Here is a 20,972-nt window from a genome sequence, read left to right as displayed (position 1 = left end):
CAAGTAGAAACATACCATGGTAAAAGCCACTGGTTCCTAAAGTACATAAACAGCACTGTATCTTACACAGTCCGCATCGTCCAAAAACACAGACCTTTAGACAGGGACACGGTATGCAACAGGATATGATCATGACCAAACGGGACTCTGTCATCATCAGTGCTGTCACTGTGGCCTTGTGTAGCATTGAAGGCTCTTTCATAAATGAATTCTAACCACTTGGAAAGCCACAAGAATACGGGTTCCCCTGGATATAATATTGAGATTAATGCTGTGCGTATTCTGCCCGTCAGAATCAGACAAGACTATTTTAAGAGTCGGAACACACACACACTCACACACACACACACAAGTCAAGTACAATCACCAAGATTATGCATATATATATTATATTATACTGTGTTTACTTAAACATGATAAATGCAATATTTCATAAGAAGTTAGCTGTAACAGTAAAAATACAATATTTTGTGTCCTTAAGTACATTGTGTTAAAACAGCAACAAAAAAACAATTCAGCCCTAAGTTCACAAAAAGTACAAATATACAGTACAAATCTAATTTATTCAAAACGAGTACAAATAAAATATAGTTATTAATGCTTTTGAAAGTTCAGGTAGGTGTACGGTACTTTAGAAAAAGGGAGCACTTTGGGTTCACAACTATAAGGCTTCCGATAAGAATTAATACATATTGGTACAGCCATAAGATATTAAAACTTGCTATACAATGTTTACACAACCTGGATTATACTTGAGGATTCAATATTACATATACATCATTGCATATATTTTGCAGTTTTTATGCATTAAAGATGTCCTTTCTTATCAGTGTATTACACATCACATAAAAGCAGTGTCACATAGTGCCAAAAGTACAAGTTTAATTTGATATTACAAATGATTAATTTAAAACTCTCATGATATAGTCACACACCATCAACCAAACCTTAGCTGCCCCGTCTGCCCATTTAAACTGGGTTATACACTACCTTTCCTCTGAGTCATTTATAAACTCAACAAACGCTGTTTGTTTCCACAAGATCTACGAATATGCAAACAAGCATATTTACCATCAGGACTGGAGAGAATCCCTCTCTGTCACAAACGCAAGACTGGACATCATGTTTACATAAAGCAGGGCAAATGTAAATACCTTTCTCTAGAGGGAGGGGGGGGGGGGGGACTGGCAACAAATGTCTTCCTTTGACTGATTTCCTATGTCACAGTCTGAAAACATTCCTGCCATTCTGTTTACCCAAATGGAAAATCGCCTCCAAACCACCACAAAAGCATCAAACTAACAGGGCCCTTTATAGTCATCAAGACATCACTAGAAAGAAAAAAAAACTGCCCGAAACAAAAGTATTTTTTGAGTAGGAGCGCAATTTTTTCCTGCCCGTTTCAAAATTTTACCACCACTGTCTATTAAATCTTGTGGAAACAAAAGTGCAGAGACAGATCTCACCTGACCAGACACCTTCGCTCTCCCTTGTGCATACACTCCATCAGTCACCTGTATCATATATAAAATGCTACCACCTTCGGACAATATAAAAACATAGGAAACATTGCTTAATGAACAACTCTTGTAATATACTGAGGGGAAGGGGGGGGAAAAAACCTAACACCTGCAAATCATTCTATTGACATGTACGTTGTGGTTTTAAGGCATTATTGAATTGATAATATATTTTTAAAAAAACATCCTTAGCATGCGCACAAGCACATGCTCAACTGCTGGTTATATTTGACTATATAGAGAAAAACTCAAACAAATGACCATCATGTGTGTACACCGATAAAGCCTAGTTCTGGACTAAATTAAATTTTGAATAGAAATTCCCCATGCAAAACTCAACTTAGTCCAGGACCAATCTTAATCTGGTTCTGTGAAACCGGTCTGAAAATTCGTAAAATTAAGTGAAAGTGATTTGATGAAACATAAGTATATAAGGTGACCCTTAGGTGCGCTGTCTGCACAAGCAGCATGTCTTCACGGCGTCCTGTGCAGACACAGACATGGTAGCAGTCCGCTGCCATCGCGTAGCATTAGAGCTATTCCTAGTCCCACTCATTAACCTGCGGCCACCGTCAGCCAGTCACCTCTCCACGGAGACAGAGACAGAGGGCACGCAGCGCAAACGGTGACGGTGAGCATGATGGGGGAACGCCGTGGTTACGGGTTCAAATCCTCGAAGGGACACCGCAGTCGCACCCTTGGAAGTGCAGCGCAAAGAACGGCTCCTTCGCCCAGAACTCTAACCGCCACAGTGCAGGACTTTCACCAGCACCAGGAACCAACTGCATGTGTCACAATACACGGTTCCACCGGAGACCAACCGAATGAAACAACCACTCAGTAATAATTTCACTGTTGTGGTTTACCCGCTCAATCGCTTGCCGGAAGCGTCTCGTTTGACCCTCGACTCACTGAGCAGAGCACTCAAATGGGACAACAGGTCTCCTGGGGGAGAAGTCCTTGGGAAAAACCTCTAATATGTAATGCTCCCAAATATTATACTGAGCCGTAATACACCGGATAACATCCTGAAATACGTTAAGGCTGTTTATTCACCGAGAGATGTTTGTGGACCAGATGAAATTATGAAAGGTAGGAGAGGAGTCAATCCTCTTGATGTCAAGAATCTAACTAAGTGTCCCCATCACGTTCCTGGTTCTTGGCAAACAAGATCAATGACTTGATCTACACAAGGAAAGCGGACACCTTTCCGATAAAATTAATCGCTACTTTCAGCCATTTCAAAAAAGTAGCATATCAGTCTTCTATTTCCGCAGTGCGTGCTGCACCCAGGTCATTTTGGCAGCCGTGGCAGTTGATTAAAAGGTCATTTAAATTTGCACAAAATAAAAAGCTGAAAATTAAATGAATTCAAACTTCAACCAAGTGCAATCACACCGATGAGAGCAAGGTGGACAATAAGACTGAAGAGGTAAAATGGAAACAGTGCTAATGCTAAAATAAATGTGAAGGCTGATGAACCGGAGGAATGATATCTTACATCTTATATAGCCTAATTATATAACCGTATGCATTACACAGCACATATTTGATACATATAAACCTGCTCAAGCTTTTAGCATTTCTGCACTTATGAATTTGATGAAAAACCGTATGAAATAATGCTGGCTTTCCTATCTGCCGAAGGTTGGCACTGATCGCAGCATGACGACGCTGGCCTGTATGGTTTGTCACTTGGAAGGCGATTGAGGACAGCAACGACAGGCAGATGGGACAGACTCTGATACATTAACCAAAAGAAGAGTAAATTTGAATATGCAGAATGTCAATTTGGAATCAATCTAATTGCACTTGTTCTTAATTGTCTTACAGCAACCAAAAAAATAAAAAATAAACTGCATTATTATATATTTGTTGTTGATCTGTAATGAGTGTGTACCACATCAGTTTCTTAAAAAAAAAGAAAAAGAAGAAAAAAAGATTCTCCTGTTATTTCAGTCAAAAGAAATGTTCTGTGCAACACAAAACTACTCAAAGGTCACGACCACAGAAATGGGTAACATTGTTTTTTTTTTTTGCAAAACATATCAAGAACGGAAGGCAATAAAATTATTGGCCGTTAATAAGGGGTCGTTTTCGTTTCGACTGTACATCCAAGGATCTCTGGAATGCCACGATGGCTTTGATTGCCTTTATCTTTTAAACCCTCTGACTCAAACTCAACCCGACACTTGAAAGGGAAAATGTCAGCTGCATATTCTGAAGTCTAAAAGACATTATTATAATGATTATTATTATTATTGTTATATGCATTATTTAAAATAAAAAATAAAAACAATACCAAAAACATCAAAGCTGGGTAAACCTTGCACATCCATGTTCCCAAGAGCAACTATTGCTTTCATAATTGTAATTAAGCATCCAGGAAATAAGGATTTATCAGTGGTGGTTTTCTCCACAAAGTTTCTATCCACAAACTGAATCGTGATACTAGTCAGTGTTTCCAAACGGTACTTGGATCTTAAGGACTCCCAACACAGACACCCACAGTGTCCTCAAAAGTTCTTAAAACACAGGAGGCAGGTTAAGCAGCCTCGAACACCCAGATTCGTGAAGACGGTTTGAAGAGATGGGATGACTTCAGTGGAAGCCTACTGTAATTCAATCAATGAATTACAGATGGCAAAGCTGTAACAAGAGCAAACAAAGAAAGTAGTGCCAGAACAGACTGGTGCTCAATAGCCACGGCAAACATAAAAAATAATCCTGACCTGACCTTCAAAAAAGACTGCCTCAATGTCAAAGCAAATAATAATTGGTAGCTCAAGTGGCAAATTTGCCCAAAAATAAGTATGCGTGTTCCATCTTTGGGTTTAGGTTAGTCTGACTGAAGTTACGTGGGTACGGATAATTTTCATGACAGTAAACAGTCAGCAGCAGAGAATGAGGTTTTGCAGGTCCTGCGTGCGTTCACACTCAATGCGTGTGTTGTGAATATCAGGTGTTGTCTCCACTCAGACCTACAGCCCCGGTCAAAAGTTTGGAATCACCTTGCCCTTTTCTCCTTTTTCTGTTTAATATTTTACTTTATCTGTCATTAAACAATTCACACATGGTCAAAGTGCAGCTTTTCTTTAAGCGTTGTTCTATACATTTTGGTTTGACAGTGTAATAATTACAGCACTTTGTAAATGTAGTCAGTGCTTGAGACAAATTAACTATAAGAATGACTATAAGAGTCATGCTTTCTATTTGGTTGTATATCCTTTACATGCCATGACATCCTGATGTCTATGACTTATGAACTTATTTACAGGTTGTCCTACAAGCGATACTAAAACCTTTTGCATTTTAATGGATCTCTGTGGGAATTGGGGGCTGGGACTTGATTCAGTTGTAAATTATGCCGATACAGTATGGAACACATTCTTTGCTAAATGCCGTTAACTCATCAAGAGTCCGAGCTATCAAACCAGCCTCAAACCACAGTGCTGGCACTAGATACATCAAGGGTTGTTTCTCCTGAATATTCTTTCCATTGAGTTCAACGTGAAAATTTGTCATGAGAAACTTTGCTTTTCTTATCTACTGCATACCTGGCAGCAGCATGTTTGTTCGTTTGATACCTTGGACCCTTGATGACTTTGGCGAAACCAAAATGTATAAAAAGGTATAAAAACCCATTCACAAAGGATCTGAGCCAGCGCTTTGACCACGTGTCAATTCATTTACGTTTACAAACAGGAGGAAATAAAACATGAAATCAGAAAAAAGGGCAAGGCAATTCCTAACTTTTGACCGGGCGGTGTTTGTAAAGGGTAACAATTGATGCGTTAACAGACTTTAAAGAAAACAGAGAGATGAGGCACAAACGTACATGGACTGTAAACACTGGAGTCGGGGGAGGGCGCAAGTCTGCTGGTACTGAAGCACGGATGCTGTGCCGACCAGGGAACTACATTAGCACGGTGGCGCCGTAAGGAGTCGCACAGAAGAAGCAAGTGCAATAAGCAGCAGCATAAAATCTAATCCTTCTGAGAAATGTGCCCAATAACCATTACATACCAAGAGCCTTTTGCCAAAGGAAACAATATTAAAAAGGAAAGAGAAAAAAAAAAAAAAAAGGAAACGTATGGAATCAATATTTAAGAGAATGACCCATGAGATTTTTGCAAGATTTTTTTAAAAAGAATCAGATTTTTCTCGAGAAATCCCCCCACATAGATTAGAACACAAAACAAGGCAGAAGCGATTGGATCACTTCGCCAGAATCAGTGTCGGACAGACTACTCTTTTTTCCTTTTTCACCCCAGTGCAGCCACACACTCTGCTCCATCCCGGGTTTGTGTGTGTGTGTGATTTTGGTCAAAGGTGAGGAGATTCTCGTCAAAGCAGTCGTTGCACCACATCAGACTGGAACCCACCCGGAGGACAGCACGTACTGTAGATTGTGGAGGCTTTGGTTAATACTGCAACTGCTGCTGATGGTCCTCAGCTGTTCCACGAAGCAGAGGTCGAGCAGAGTCCCGCACTTACGTTTTTGGCCCAGCGCTCTTGTGAGCAGCCCGTGACCAAAACTGTTACCAAAGAACTTTGGTTACCTTGCCTGTTATTTTCTCGTCATAATAACACCTTGCGTGGTCAACCGAACACTGCGACCACTACAGCCAGCCCAGGCCGGACTGACCTTAGAAGATCCTGAACAGTCATCGTGGTATAATTCTAACCTTCATGAGTGTGCAAACGCCAAACAAAGAGCATACTGTTTTTGCCTTATCACTTTCTGGTCCTTTTAACGCATTGATGGTTCAGCCAACATCCTGCCGAGGTTGGCCGACGCATTCCCGCTTCAGCCAACACCCTCCCGCGGCTGGCGAACGCCCCTTGCTACTTCCCCGCGTTTGAGCGCCCCTCGATGGACAACTTCACCTCCTGGGGGATGAAGGAGGGTCGTGTGGAGGAGAGGTGGGCCGCCTCCTCCTCGTCCTTGGTGCCGTATCTTTGGAAACTGGGGACGGACCTGTGTCTCTGAGCTCCAACGATCGACGACGACAGGCCCCGCATCGCGGCGGCCACCGTCCGGGGAGGGGCGCCCTCCGTGTGCAAATAGTTGCCGCTCAGGCTCCGGACGTGCTCCGCCGAAGTCCTGTCTGTCCGGGAGAGCGTCTCCCCGTGTCCCCCGACCCTTACCTGCGCGAGCTCCTCCGCCTCGCCTCGCTCCCCGTCCCGGTAACCGCTCTCGGCCCGACCCTGCGCCGGCGGCCGGAGGTGCTGGGGAGCCGGGGGCCCCATGGGCTGGGCCTGGATCACGCTGGTGGCAGAGCCGGCCTTGGCGGGCGTCCGGGATGATTGCTGTTGCTGCTGTTGCTGTTGCTGTTGTTGTTGCTGTTGTTGTTGTTGTTGCTGTTGTTGTTGCTGTTGTTGTTGGAGCGGCGGTCTCTCCTGCCGCTGCGGCTGCTGTAAAGTGATGGAGACGCAGACGTCCCCGACCTGCAGGTGGTGGCAGCCCAGCCCGTACGACTTGGCCGTGCCCTCGGGGCTGCACGAGGACCAGCCCTGGCCGAAGACGAAGAAGGGGTGCTCGGGCGGGACGTCGATGGTCACCTTGCTCTGCTGCTCGCCCACGGTGAAGTGCAGGGCCACCAGGCCGGGCTTCTGCGTGCTCTGCCGGATGTCCACCACCATGCTGGAGTCGATCTTCAGGCCCCCGCTCACCTCCGCACTCTTCACGAAGTCCTGCGTCTGCAGGTCCTCCACGCGCTTCAGCTCGCCCGTGGCTAGCTGGATGATGGCCCCCTTCATGAAGTGTGAGGGGTTCTGGGCGAGAGAGGGGGGCGGCTGGGTTTGGACCGGGACGGGTACGGGGCACGGGGTCGGGACAGGAGGGCTGGGGTGCACCTGCAGCTGCTGGGGCGGCGGCGGCTCCACGGGGGCCCTGTCCGGGGGGTGCGGGTGCGCCGGGGAATCGGACGCTTTCGAGTGCCTCGCGGGCGCCGCAGCCGTTGCCGCGGCGATCATGTCGTTGGCCAGGCCGGCGTAATGCTGCTGATGCTTGTAGTCCAGCGGGACGAGGACCGGCTGCCCGTTGGCCAGCATCACGGCGTGGCGGGCGGGCTGATGGACCGCGAGGGACCGCGGGTCTCCGGCTCCCACCGCGTGCGCCTCGTACACAGGCTTGCCCAGACCAGCCATGTTCTCCACGCAGGCCCCGGGCACCGGCTGCCAGCCCCTCTGGGAACTCTGGGACAGATTCAGGGGGCGCAGCGCCTCCTCTTTATGGCTCCCGGTCACACCGCGGTTTGGGGAAGTCAGGCGGCCCACCACTCGCTGAACCTTGAGGATGTAGATAGGAAGTGGTGAGTTAGCCAACGGCGCCCTGACTTGCAACACTTCCTGAGCAAAATAAAGCTTTTCTTAAGTAGATACTGGTTATCTGGCATTATATACTTAAATCAGAGGCACAAAGAATATAGGGAACAGTGTATTCTGAATAATGAGAGACCACAGCCCAATTTAACAACGTAGCCAGAAAGCTTATTTCGCTTTATTGCTGCGTGCTGTCTTATGAGCCAACTGGCGAGCAGCCAGTCAGAGATAACTCCGCAGCTGTGCGTATCTTGTATTACATAATGAGTGTTGTGCTCCAGTGTGATTAAGCAGGGCGCTGAAGAGGAAACAGCCTGAATATTCACTCAGCTTCATGTATTTTTAATGAGGCACGGTGCAGCACATTTTACCATTTCCCAGGGAAACGGCGTAGCTACGATTTAATGCAGGCTAATGCCAAGATAGGTGTGATTTGTGGTTACGGAACACGAAGATTGCTTTCTTTATAAACGACCCTCATCTCACACAACACATTTGCACAATAATGAATAATGTACCAACAAACGGATTAAACCTCAGAGTACAATAGGTAACCGCTGGAATTTCTCTCAATTCTCAAAAACACAAAACACAAACTACAAAGGACCCCAACCTCCCCCGCACCCCCTAGACACCCCCTGCCCGCAGCCCCCAGTCCCCCCCCCCCCCCCCCACCAGACTCCCCCAGGTCCCCTCAACCACAGACTGGTTTCCTGTCAGCTTTGGGGCGGACCACAAGTCAGACGGCAATCTCGGTTCCTTCCCAGCAGAGTCGGCGTTGCCCAACACAAGCCCCAGCCGAGGAGGAAGGAAGCTGAGCGGAACGGGAGACGAAACACTGGCCCTGCCACCCCACGGGCCAGAGCAGAAGGAAGTCCTTCACTGCGCTTGCAAGAATACTCTACACCCACATCTGTCATTTTAGGAAGCAATACAAAAAAAAATATGTAATTCCATGAGACGGCTTATCCACCAGACAGCCCCGCGAGGAAAGGCAAAACCGTTACCATCAACTCAAGAGATCGCGCTCCTGATACAGGACCGTTTGAAACGAAGGACCTTGATTAATTTCAGCCCACGGCTCATAGAAGCCTTTGTTTGTGTACGTATGGCTCCTACAACAAGGTCTGTGACATGGGTGACATTGGCAGCAGAGCTTGAGAAATGGCACAAACACTGCACACACACACCACCCTGCGTTCGGCAGCTCAGGACTGTTTTTAACTGACTGTCAGACAGTGGCAAATGCATGATACAACAGCATAATGAACCAGGAAGAGAATCACTCCTTTTCAGGTGCAATGATAATAATAATAATTTGTTATTTGGCTGAAGCCTTTATCCAAAGCAACTTACAGTTGATTAGACTTGCTCAAGGGCCCTCATCGTGGCTACACCGAGGCTTGAACCACCAACCTTCCGGGTCCCAGTCATGTACCTTAGCCAATAGGCTACAGGCTGCCCCTAAGCAAGGTACTAAGAAAGTGATGGTAGCCGATTGGCTGAGGACACTGTCACTCACCTCCAGGTCCGTCTCGGGAGTGCTTCGGTGGCCAGGCGAGCCCCGGTCCTCGTATCTGCGACCCCCGACAGGCCTGTCGTGCTGGGGGCTGTCGGCCACGGCATGGGGGGGCCGCACACTCCTGGGGGGGTACCCCACGTCCTGCAGCAGCTCCCTCCCCACCTTCTCGTCCTCCCCGCCGTTGACCTCCAGGGCCGCCCGCGGGTCCCTGTAGGGGGCCACCACTCTGGTGCCCGGGTGGGGGTAGAAGGCCGGAGGTCCGCGGGGGCCGCCCTCCCCAGCAGCCAGCCCCCCCAGGGAGCCCAAGAGCTGCTGGGCCGCGGCCTGCTCCGGGGACAGCACCATGGGAACGGCGCCGCCCGCGGACACCTTGGCGAAGGCGTGGGCGGAGGTCGGGGGCGGGCCGGGAGGCGAGACGACGCCCTCCTGGATGACTGACGGGTAGGGGACCAGGTGGGGGACGTGGGGGGACTGGGAGAGGGCGGACTGTGGCGAGATCAGGGGCCCGGGGACGAAGCCGGGGGGAACGGCGTAGGGAACGGCGTACGGGGAGCTCACGAACTGCAGGGACGAGTGGGGGATCTGGGCGTACCCCAGAGCGGAGTACGGGATGCCGGGGTGCTGCAGGAGCGGGGAGGGGACGGTGTAGGCAGGGGAGATGTGACTCAGCACCGGGTGCAGGTTGGTCGGGGAGTAGGTGACCGATGGGAGGGCGACTTTGTAGAGCATCCCGTACTGGTCGACCGGCACGCCGATGGAGTCGGCGTTCTCCGCACTGTACGGCAGACCTGGCTGAACCCGCAGCCACTCCCCGGGCGCTGCGCCTCCCCCTCCCTGGCTTTCGCTGCAGGTGGAGCTGGAGCTGTGAGAGGGAGTCCCGTCATCGCCTCCGCCCGCACCGCCTACACCTCCGCCTCCGCCTCCACCCACTCCACTGCTGGGGCTACTGACGGGCAGGTCGCGCTTCTTTGGGGGTAGGCACTCCTGGTTGCGCTCGTGCGTGGGCTTCATGGTGGTCCCGGAAGGACGGGGGTGGGGGGGGGTCCGTCTCACTGCGGCGAGCAGGGAGCCAAATCCTGGGAGGACGCTGCCGCTGGAACTAGCTCTGGAAACCTCCGTCTGATGTCAACTGCCACATCTGGAGAGAGAGAGACATTGCAACACTCACATAGACACTATTCAAGGTAATAATGTACAAGGTAATAATAACGATACATATATATATATAATGTACAACGCAGTAATATTGTAACAGAATCCTTGATGGGAATATTATAGGGCCATTCCACGCCAACTCCAGCAGGTTGCACCACAGCAGCTCTTGGATTTCTCTCTTTTTCTCTGTGTTGATAGACATTTATGAGATATAGAATTTCAGAAAATTTGAGCTTCGTACTCCATTTTGTTTTCCCGGTAGAGCCATTTACAGTTTGCCAGGTGTCGCGATGGAAATGGCAAGGGCCACGAAATGTGATTTTTAGAGGTCTGTAAACTTCAACAAGAAAAAAAATTTGTATGTAGGGGTAATTTTGTATGTATAATTCAGATCACGCCTCAGAGAACATGCATATATTTGGCCATAAAAATGCATTTATTTTCACCAGGGACCAATAATTTTTGGTCCCTTGTGGCACAATAGAGAGGCACAATAAAGACTAAGATGAAGTTAATTGCATGCTAATTGGTAGATTTTTGTTGATTTTATTCCAAATAATTATGAGGGATGTGAATAATTGAGACATTACTTATGGAAATACATGAGGCCTAATTGCTAAACAATACTCACAACAGTATTAGCCCAGATAATGCATTTTGTACAGTAGCTATAGCTCATTACCAGTATTTTATACTGTATTTCTTAATATATAGAGAGGATGTGTACTTTTGGAAAGCGCGGTCTGGTTCTAGCTTTATAGAAAGTAATGTTGCCCAACTCGATAGGCAAACTTTGTATTACATCTCCGTTTTAACTTGGTTAGCATACTCCTAGCTTTGGAAATTTTATGTTACACAGTTGAGGCACCGGGAACAATTTATCCAAATAGGCAAGGTCGGCAAACTGGACAGGTTATTTCTTGGGATAACCTAGTTTTAGTCCGCTAGCTGTGTATGGTAATGTTTGTTAACCATCATTAGCTATGTTACAGCTTTATACAGTTGCAAGTACAGGCAAGTTAACTCCAGAACTACTGACAACATCACGCTTTAAATTAAGTGAACCAACACTAGCTAGCTAAGTTGGCCAACTGAAACAAATAGTAATGTGGGGGGAAAAAAACGCTTAATTTGGCCCTCATATTCCAACACAAACATTAACGCTGCGTGGATAGCAGCTCACGGATTAGAATAAAATCTCATGAACTAGTGTTGGCTCTGGGTAGGTGGCTAGCAATGCAGCTGAAAAGATATAAAGAAAGTACTTTATGGGGTTTAAACCGTGAAAAAAATGTTTTCCTTTTATAGATCACAGATTAGACATTAAAAACCAGCCGGGGGGGGATGCATCGCAGAACATCGATGAAGGCTTGGTCATTTGCTAGTTTGCAGTTTCGTAATAGATCATCACTTGTTTTCTTTAGCTGGCTAATGCTAGTATGGTTGCTAACAAGCTACCTAATTGTATCAGTGATGCAGGAAATTATTTTTAACTTACCTCTCCATGTCATTGTGGTGCTGTACCCAGTGTGGTCCTTTGTGAGTTACTATGATTACTTTTTAAACAAATCAGACATAGATGTTAAATTGTGCCCATTTCACAACCCAATACGTGAAAATCTAGTGGCGCCCCTGGATGACGTCACTATACTGGGCTTCCTGTCGGACTTTAGGGAGGAAAAGGGAGGGGTGGCCTGTGTAAATTCTACCATATTTAAGAATTTAATTTAAATAATCCAAATACATTCAACAGCACCCAGTTCAACTGACGATTCTTACTGTATTCACATCAGACAGACAATGTGGGGAATTCCAAACTGCCTAAAAAGGTTTTTGACGTGAATCAATTCTGCGCTGCACTTCTGCAGCTTCACTGAAAAAATATATTTTTTGGGATTGAATATTCCAAATGCTAAATTAATTCCATTCGCTTGACAGTCGTCAGTATTGTATTGGCAAACCAGTTCGAAGTCAATAAAATTAATGAAGGCACTACGAAGTACCAGATGTGGCATTGGTCACACATACATGTGCTTTCCCCCCGTTAAAGTACAACATAAGCTTGGAAAAATGAGCCTACAAATCTGCCTATGATACTAAAGAAAAATAAGGGGAATATGACAGACAAATAGTGTACAGCATGTTTGTATTAATTTATGTAATTATGTAGGACACCCTGGATAAACGTGCAAAATAAACCAGTGTAGGCTGCTGTGATTAACTGCTCTGTTTTACTCTCACCCACCCACACGAGTATGCGCATAGCGCAGAATTGATCCTTGCGCTGTCATATTACGTCAGGCGTCAGAACCGCATTTGCGGAAGGAGAATATTTTAACAGCGAAGCAGGTAGCTAATATAATGCGTCAGTGTTTTCGATATTAACCTAATGATCAGCTGGTGTAGTTAATGACAACTGCCTTTTCATTGTTTGTCTGTAGAAATATGCTTTCGTAGATTGCGAGGTAACGATTGCCAAGGACCTGACGAGCCAATTTACCTTTGCTGCTTGGAAGATGTTTACGATGAACGTTATTGAGTTTAGAAAAACACTTCCTGTTTGGACAGACGCATTGTATTATTAGACAATGTTGTAATGGACAAATGTAAAAATGTATTTCTAACGTTGGTTAACTTAGCTAGGCTAGGAAATGTGTTCCGTGATTTGCAGGTCTTATGAAACACTGTAACTTAGCCCATTAGCTAGCTAGTATACGTTACAGTATTTTGTTTCACGTAAGAGCTGCCATAGCCTAATTAGGCAAGTATCCGTTCGATAGCTAGTTGCCCCATAGCGCTGGCCTGTTAAAAGTTAAATAAAAAAACTAGTCTAATTACTCCTTTCTTTATATTTATTTGATGACGTGTTTATTATTGTAATTGTCTTCTCGTTCATTGTGTGCGAGCTACCATGGATAACGAAAAACTAGCTTGGTACAATTAAGTAGGTTAGCTAGCTGACATTGTTTGTGTTCATTCGCTACTAGAACCGTTAACTGTTATTAAATCACCTTATTTTATTTGTAAGACGAGCTGTAATTTCTTGCATAAGATGTGCACCTGTTGAAAGCGGTGTCTTTTCCACAGTGAGCTTTCCATTATGCTCGGTGTTGGATTCAAAGCAGAGAGACTTCGAGTCAATCTCCGGCTCGTCATCAACCGCCTTAAACTCCTTGAAAAGAAGAAAAGTGAGGATCTGTCCGACGCTATTATTACATTTTGACATTGTTTCCGAGCTAGTACATTAATTTAAAAATAATTAAGATGAGTAGTTAATCGGTTAAATATTATGAACAATTTTATGGCTTCAAGTTTGACGGCCGCCAATCAACAAATGTATTGACAGCTGGGATAAGTACATTGCGGAAGATTTAATAGTGCTGTCAATCTGAGTTGTTCGAACGTCAATCTTTTATGTCCTCCTGCAGCCGAGCTCGCCCAGAAAGCACGGAAAGAGATTGCGGATTACCTGTCGGCAGGTAAGGATGAGCGAGCTCGCATCCGCGTGGAGCACATCATCAGAGAGGACTACCTGGTGGAGGCCATGGAGATTCTGGAACTCTACTGTGACCTGTTGCTGGCCCGCTTCGGCCTCATCCAGTCAATGAAGTGAGTGTGTGACAGTTGACCTTACACTCAAGTTCTCACCTAACACCTTTCATGAACTAGTGCACCAAATATAACATTTCCAACTCATTAGGTGTACTTAGGTGTACTACATTTGGTAAAGTCTCTGGTCTGAACAGTAACCTTCAGGTCTATGTAAAAAATAATAATACCGAAAATGCACAGCTACCAATGGCACAATGCAGGAAACCCAAGACACCAGTGCTGAGGAGTCACTCTTGTATGTTGACGCATGGCCAACTGTTACCTTCCTAGCACTGACAGTTGTGTGTTACCCCATGGACATCTCAGCACTTATCTATTAACGATTCAGTACGGGGCTATGGGGCACATCACTGGATTAAGGACTAGCGTGGATTAAGTGGACACAATACACGGAGGACCAGCCCTCTCTGTAGCAACAGCCTGACTTCTCATTCGGTCCACAGAGAACTGGATCCCGGTCTGCAGGAAGCGGTGTCCACTCTCATCTGGGCCGCCCCTCGCCTACAGTCTGAAGTCTCCGAGCTGAAGATCGTGAGTAGAGGGCTATTGTGTCTCACGTAACCGATTGCTAGGCCCAGACGGAATCTGCAGACTTTCTGCAGGGTTTTCTGTGGGGTTTCCAGAGAAAATCGTCGGAGTTCTGCGTCGGCGGATTCCGTTCGGGCCTACCGATAGCTTTTCTCCTTATGATTATTTTCATAACTTGTAGGTCTCTGAATGAACAAAAGAGGCAATTCTGCAAATTATTAGTTGTCTGGAAGCTGATGCTGTTATGTTTAGGTGTGCAGTTTGCATTGTGTCAAGTGGACCGAACACTTTGCTCTTTTAAAACAGGTGTCCGACCAGCTGTGCGCCAAATACAGCAAGGAGTACGGCAAGCTGTGCAGGACAAACCAGATCGGAACCGTCAATGACAGGGTAGGCCTTTCAGAATTTGTGTTGCACTTTGTAGCAGGCTGTAAAACTTGAGTCGATGGCTCTCAGAAGGTGTGTAGTGTGCACAGACCAGCCTTGTGATCGTCTCTTAATTTCTCATGAAGCTGATGCACAAGCTGAGTGTGGAGGCCCCACCCAAAATCCTGGTGGAGCGATACCTCATCGAGATCGCCAAGAACTACAACGTGCCGTACGAGCCAGACGCCATGGTCAGGGTGAGGAAAGCGCACTGCTTCTGTGTCAGTTGTGCCTTACTGATGGGGCAGCCTGTAACCTAGTGGCTAAGGGACTGGGACCTGGAGGGTTGGTGGTTCAAGCCCCAGTGTAGCCACAAAAATATCAGTGCAGCTGTTGGGACCTTGAGCAAGGCCCCTAACCCCACATTGCTCCGAATGTAAAGTAATGATGTCTGTTGACGGTTTGTTGCCTGACGTTCTGCTCTTCCCGCAGCCCGAGGTGTGCCAAGGTGAGGAGGCTGACCTCATCGATGTGGACATCGACAGCAGGAAGCCGGGCGGCGGAAGTGGGGGTGGTGGAGGGTTCACAGCACCCCCTGCAGCCATGCCATCGCCCATGTCCATGTCCACACCCTCAGCCTTCGACTACCCAGCTCCCAGAGCATCAGTAAGAATTGCCTTTCCTCTCCTCAGAGCCACGATGTAGGACTTAAGATTCCATTGATTTATTGTTTGCAGCAGTTGACTTCCTGTAATAATAATAATAATAATAATTTGTATTTTGCCTGACACTTTTTATCCAAAGCGATACAATTGATTTTACCAAGCAGGGGACAATCCCTCCTGGAGCAATGCAGGGTTAAGGGCCTTGCTCAAGGGCCTTGCTCAGGGGCGCAATAGCTGTGCAGATCTTATTGCTGGCACTTGAACCGCCAACCTTCCAGGTCCCAGTAGTAGGACTAGGCTGCAGGCTGCAGCTGTAAAATGGACGCTTCTTTCACGTCTCTTCTCCAGGTGCCCTACAATGGCCCCGGGGGCAGTTTTGACAGCTTCAACACCCCCCAGCCTCAAGTGAGAGGAGGGCAGCCCCCCCAGCTGCCCAGCAACCCTCCGGCGTACGACTCCGTAAGTGCCCCCTACTCGCCCCAGACAGATGGGACAGCCAGCCCTTTCACCTTTCAGGAAGAAGTTTGGTGTCATTGCTGCGATTGCTTGCTTCATCTTGGCATTTCTCTACCTGGCTCAAAACAGGATGAGCGAGATCGAATCCGAATGGGGCACATCAAATCCGATTAGTAACACACTAAGCCGATTAGTAATTAGCACATTGATTAGTAATACTAATCTGCATTTACCAACGACGTAAACTGACACCATATTGCTGCTGGTGACCTGTGGACTGGCCAGTCGTAATAATATGGATTACCTAACCTTGTGTAAATATATGCAAGCAGTGGATTTTGTTACATAGCTGGATATTTTGAGAGTAAAAATTTACAAGATGAAAATGGACTTGCATTGTGGCCTGAAGTTGACTTGTGACAAGCTTTAACATGGTTCTGTCTTCTCAGAGTGATGAATCATCTGTCCAGCCTTTTCCGTCCCAGGAATCTGGTGAGTTAATCGTCTTGAGAAATTAGAGATTACACACTTATCATGAAGTTGGATAAGGGGGGAGATTTTCCATTATGACTCATGCTGAATCACTGACGCTTAACTCCGGATGTGACGCACAGACTACAGTAAGGATCAACAGTGCGTTAACCCATTGAAACACATTGGTGTATCAACAGGACCTGGTCCCTTCTCCCCAATCTACGACAACACCGCCCTCCCCGAACTCCCCTCCGTTCCTGACACACTTCCTGCTTCCTCCTTTGGTGGAAACACTGCGCCCTCTGATGACATCGATTTTGATGACTTGTCACGCCGCTTTGAGGAACTGAAGAAGAAGACTTAGTCCTCCAGGCAACCTCTCAACTCCCCTCAACTCAGTTTAGGATATGAACTCTTTCTGTAAAGATTCTCTCACTTATTCTAACAGATATCCATTTTACCTTACCTCATTTGAACACAAAAAGGTGTCTTGTTGATTGCAGGGGAGGTTTTTAATGAATTAAGATTAGCTTTTCTTCTGAGCGAATGACTTCGCGGAACATTTGAGGTGCGATGAAGGAACGTCCTACTGTGGGGGTGTCATAATGTACATAAACATTTTGAAATTTAAGCTGCTTCTTCACGATCATCACACAGATACCTTTTCTATGAGCACTTTGGATGCATAATGGCCTTTTTAATAGAATCTGCCGTAATGTACAATGCTAATGCTACACGTAGCGTAGTCGTAAAGCTAAATCAGCATGCCTAGTCACTTCAGACGACAGTCTGTAACTGTGATGCAGATGAACACACTTGTGAAAAGTGAAAAGCTGGACAGATCCGTGTGTGTGTGTGTGTGTGTGTGTGAGGAAGGATACACACTGTGGGGACCTTCTCAAAAAGGACTCCCCAAACGGGGACAACTTCCACCCTTACGTTTGCGTCGGGTGTTTTTTCTTTTCACCATTTCAACATTTCATCAGCTTTGGGTGTCATTTTTTTGCACTGCAAACTGGCTTTCATACGTATATACACACACACAGTATACGTGTTTTAGGAAGTTCTATTAGTCCGTGTCAGAACCAGGCCTCCTCTCTGCGAGCAGGTCACTGGAAGCCCAGACTGGAAAAGCATGTTTCTGCTCAGCTGTGGTGGTAATGTGTTGGGAATAATCAGATGTAGGTCCTTTTTTCTTTTTTTTTTTGTCTCCAATAGCTTTTCACTCAACTGGTGACATCCTAAAGCTGCTAACATATTACCTTACAGGCGAGACTGGAACACTAGACAGGTTGTTGAATACTAAAACATGGGAGAGCGTAAGATTAATGATAGTTTGTGTGAATTAAACATTGAATTGCTCTAATAACCATTATAGACCACTTACATTTTACACATGTTGTTTAAAATAAAATTTAAAAAGCAGTCATTCTGATGCTCATTGAACCTGGGTGGGAGTGTTAGTAATGTGCCAACGGCAGAAGTGTGAGGTGCAAACAGGAAAAAAATTTTTGTCATTGTAGACTAACCACACTCCTTAGAATATTGTATTTGATTAATACCAGATTAATAGCTAATATAATCCATCAGTGGCCTTGGCATTTCAGATTTGAACCTGAGAGTTTTGTCATCGTCAATCATATTACGTTGTTCAGGAAGTTGTTCAGCTTCTGTTTAAAAAAATAATAATTGTACAAATCCAATCTAATTAATATTACTTTGCTTGACTTTTGCCCTCTTGGTTTTTTATGTTGGGTGATGTAAAATGCCTCTCTAACATTTTTATTTTATCTGTACTATCGTGAGCATAATGGTTGGTTACTCTGTTCCTGTGTTACAAATTGAGTGACCAGATTATAGTCCTGTACTTTAGATCAGTTCATTGTGAGTCTGAGTTTTAAACAACACCTATATGATACACTGTTACAAATGTAATCTTCATATGGTCCACCTTTTGAAGTGTTACGTTTAAATGTTTGATACTGAATATAAGCTCTGTAGTAAAGACATTATCTTCACAGAAAACTGACATTGTCTTCTCTTGGCTGTAATAAAGGACATATTTATAAGTCTTTATTACTGAAATATTTATATTCCCACATTGTGGCACTATGGTCCATAGCTTTCAATACTATCGGTCACGGTGTCCGTTCATTTTTAATACTGCACTTTCATAAATTCATAACATTTGACAAAATGTGATCCATATGTAATTATCTTAAACATTTTTTAAATAACGTTTCGTTCTAATCACTGACTCATCATCCCCAAATCTAACATTTTTATAAAAACAGCATTGTCTAAATGCTTGAGCAAGACGCCTAACCCCCAATTGCGAATGAGAAGAATCAATTACACAGCGCTTTGGATAAAGGCGCTATATAAATGCAGACTATTTACACAAGGGAAAGCTGTATTTCAGGAGAAATACAGTTATTTGAATGACAGCATCTGTAGGTTTAATCTGTATCATTTAACAGCCCACAAATTGTGTGCCTCAAGTGTCACTGCGCACTGAGAGGACAACCCTGCTGACTGAACCCACCCCCACCCCTATCTCTGAAACGCATATAACACACTTGTCACGAATGTTGTGTGTGATCCAGAGGTGGCGAGAGATGAAAATATTCCATAAACCGCACTGGAGAAGCAGACCACATCATGCACTTCTCATGGACATTTGCATGTTCATAATATCTCTGACATCAGCAGGTGGAGAAGGATTGCTGATGCAGCACAGGTGCTCAGTGTGCTGTATCATACCTGACGCTGGGCAGAATGTAATGGGAAATGGTAAATGGTTGGCATTTATATAGCGCCTTCATCCAAAGAGCTGTACAATTGATGTTTCCCATTCACCCATTCACACACACACACACACACACACACACACACACACACACACACACACACACACACACACCAAAGGCGATTGGCTGCCATGCAAGGCACCAACCAGCTCATCAGGAGCATTTAGGGGTTAGGCGTCTCGCTCAGGGACACTGACATGAGCCAATGAAGTCTCCATAAATTTGCCATGAACCAGAAGTCCTTCAGGACACATACTGTAGAATCTGTAAGCTCATTGGTTTCTGCCATCTTTGCCACTTTTATGAATGTAGTGCATATAGAACAGTCACTTATAATACGTTGTCATTTGTGAATGATCGTGATTGAACTGAAGGCAGGTCATACGGGTTGACAGGACCCTTTGTATTAAAGGGATTAATTCAGAGGCGCTTCACATTAGTGAACAATGTTCAAGGGTTTTGGGGGATTTGCAGAGAGGTGAGGGGGGAACTGCATTTTAAAATTATTACTAGTTCTGGCACTGTGGTTGTGTATTGATGTAACTGTGTAGTTGTATATATATAGGATAAATGAAAATAAAATAAAACAGACCTCTCTCTCGACGTAACCACAATGGAATAGCATGTCAATAGCTATGTAAATGGCATTTACAATTGCATAGAAAAAGTTCATTATGTCAGTCTGTCTGTCTGTCTGTCTGTCTAAGCAGCTTCACCCTGTTTTTGTGAATAACTGTAGAATAGAATGTACCCCAGGTCTGCCTTTGTTCTTCTCTTCTCCCCTTTCCTGTCCCGGTCTCCCCATTAACATGTGTCCGGTCTGTCCACTACTTAGTCTAGTTTTATCACAGTCTGAACTTAAATGCTTTTTTTAATTTTGTCTGTTATACTCTTCCCTGCCAAGAGGGGTGGGTGGTGGCAAAAAATAAATCATAATGAATAAAAAAAAAAAAAAAAGTAAAAGTAAATAGAAACAACATTCACAAAACTCCAGGTTGTACACAATGTCGAATTAAATATTCCACAACAATGTCTCAATTTCATTTACTTACTTTTCTTTATTAGTTCAGGATCTTTCGGTTCCTTTTCGTTTTAGAACCGTCAGCAGCTTCGGCCTGTTTGTTTGCGTTGTGCGTTTGTGAATGTGCTTCTTTGTCGTTCAAACAAACGAAAATAAGGTAAAAAAGAAAAAAAGGCTCAAAGTTAAAATCCAAATAGTCCTTCATAAAGTAAATGTTTGCAAATCAAATGTTTCTTATATGATCAAAAAATGATCAATAAAACGGTATATGTTGTGATATGCACGATTGCTTAAAGTTTCTCGACAGCATCTGTCCAGGACCAACACACCTGTGTCGATTAACTGCGGGGTCGCCACGTTTTTACGTCATCAATAGCGCTTGTGCTTTGGCCTCCACCAGGTGGCGTATTGTTTATCTAGTTCGAAACTATTTACAATGTATTGCTTCATAACGAAGAATTTGCTCCAACTAAGAAGAAGCAGAAGAAGAATTGTTGATGGTGTTTTTTTGTTGAA

General features: G+C 45.2%; 2 protein-coding genes across 4 annotated transcripts; one reads left to right on the top strand and one right to left on the bottom strand.

Moving 5' to 3' along the window:
- Nucleotides 1-372: 372 nt before the first annotated feature.
- On the bottom strand, nucleotides 373-12,197 carry atxn1l (ataxin 1-like). The gene is made up of 3 exons (XM_061222859.1): nucleotides 12,023-12,197; nucleotides 9,370-10,507; nucleotides 373-7,814 (listed from the first exon to the last, which is right to left on the bottom strand). Exons 2-3 carry the CDS (start codon nucleotides 10,378-10,380, stop codon nucleotides 6,369-6,371), a joined length of 2,457 nt encoding a protein of 818 aa, XP_061078843.1. The 5' UTR covers nucleotides 10,381-10,507; nucleotides 12,023-12,197; the 3' UTR covers nucleotides 373-6,368.
- Nucleotides 12,198-12,816: 619 nt separating this feature from the next.
- Nucleotides 12,817-18,694, top strand: LOC133111439 (IST1 homolog). Of its 3 annotated transcripts, none has more exons than XM_061221795.1 (10): nucleotides 12,817-12,873; nucleotides 13,612-13,712; nucleotides 13,953-14,133; nucleotides 14,580-14,667; nucleotides 14,971-15,054; nucleotides 15,177-15,287; nucleotides 15,523-15,696; nucleotides 16,044-16,154; nucleotides 16,601-16,643; nucleotides 16,823-18,694. In XM_061221795.1, exons 2-10 carry the CDS (start codon nucleotides 13,625-13,627, stop codon nucleotides 16,987-16,989), a joined length of 1,047 nt encoding a protein of 348 aa, XP_061077779.1. In that variant the 5' UTR covers nucleotides 12,817-12,873; nucleotides 13,612-13,624; the 3' UTR covers nucleotides 16,990-18,694. The 3 variants fall into 3 exon arrangements, with proteins under 3 accessions (XP_061077779.1, XP_061077780.1, XP_061077781.1); XM_061221796.1 differs by having other exon boundaries at nucleotides 12,869-12,989; XM_061221797.1 differs by lacking the exon at nucleotides 12,817-12,873 and adding an exon at nucleotides 12,880-13,285.
- Nucleotides 18,695-20,972: the final 2,278 nt, after the last annotated feature.

The sequence above is a fragment of the Conger conger genome, chromosome 15 (genome assembly GCF_963514075.1).
Source record: "Conger conger chromosome 15, fConCon1.1, whole genome shotgun sequence".
NCBI lineage: Eukaryota > Metazoa > Chordata > Actinopteri > Anguilliformes > Congridae > Conger > Conger conger.
Note: the sequence above shows the minus strand (reverse complement) of the source record. Positions and strands in the feature narration are given on the sequence as shown.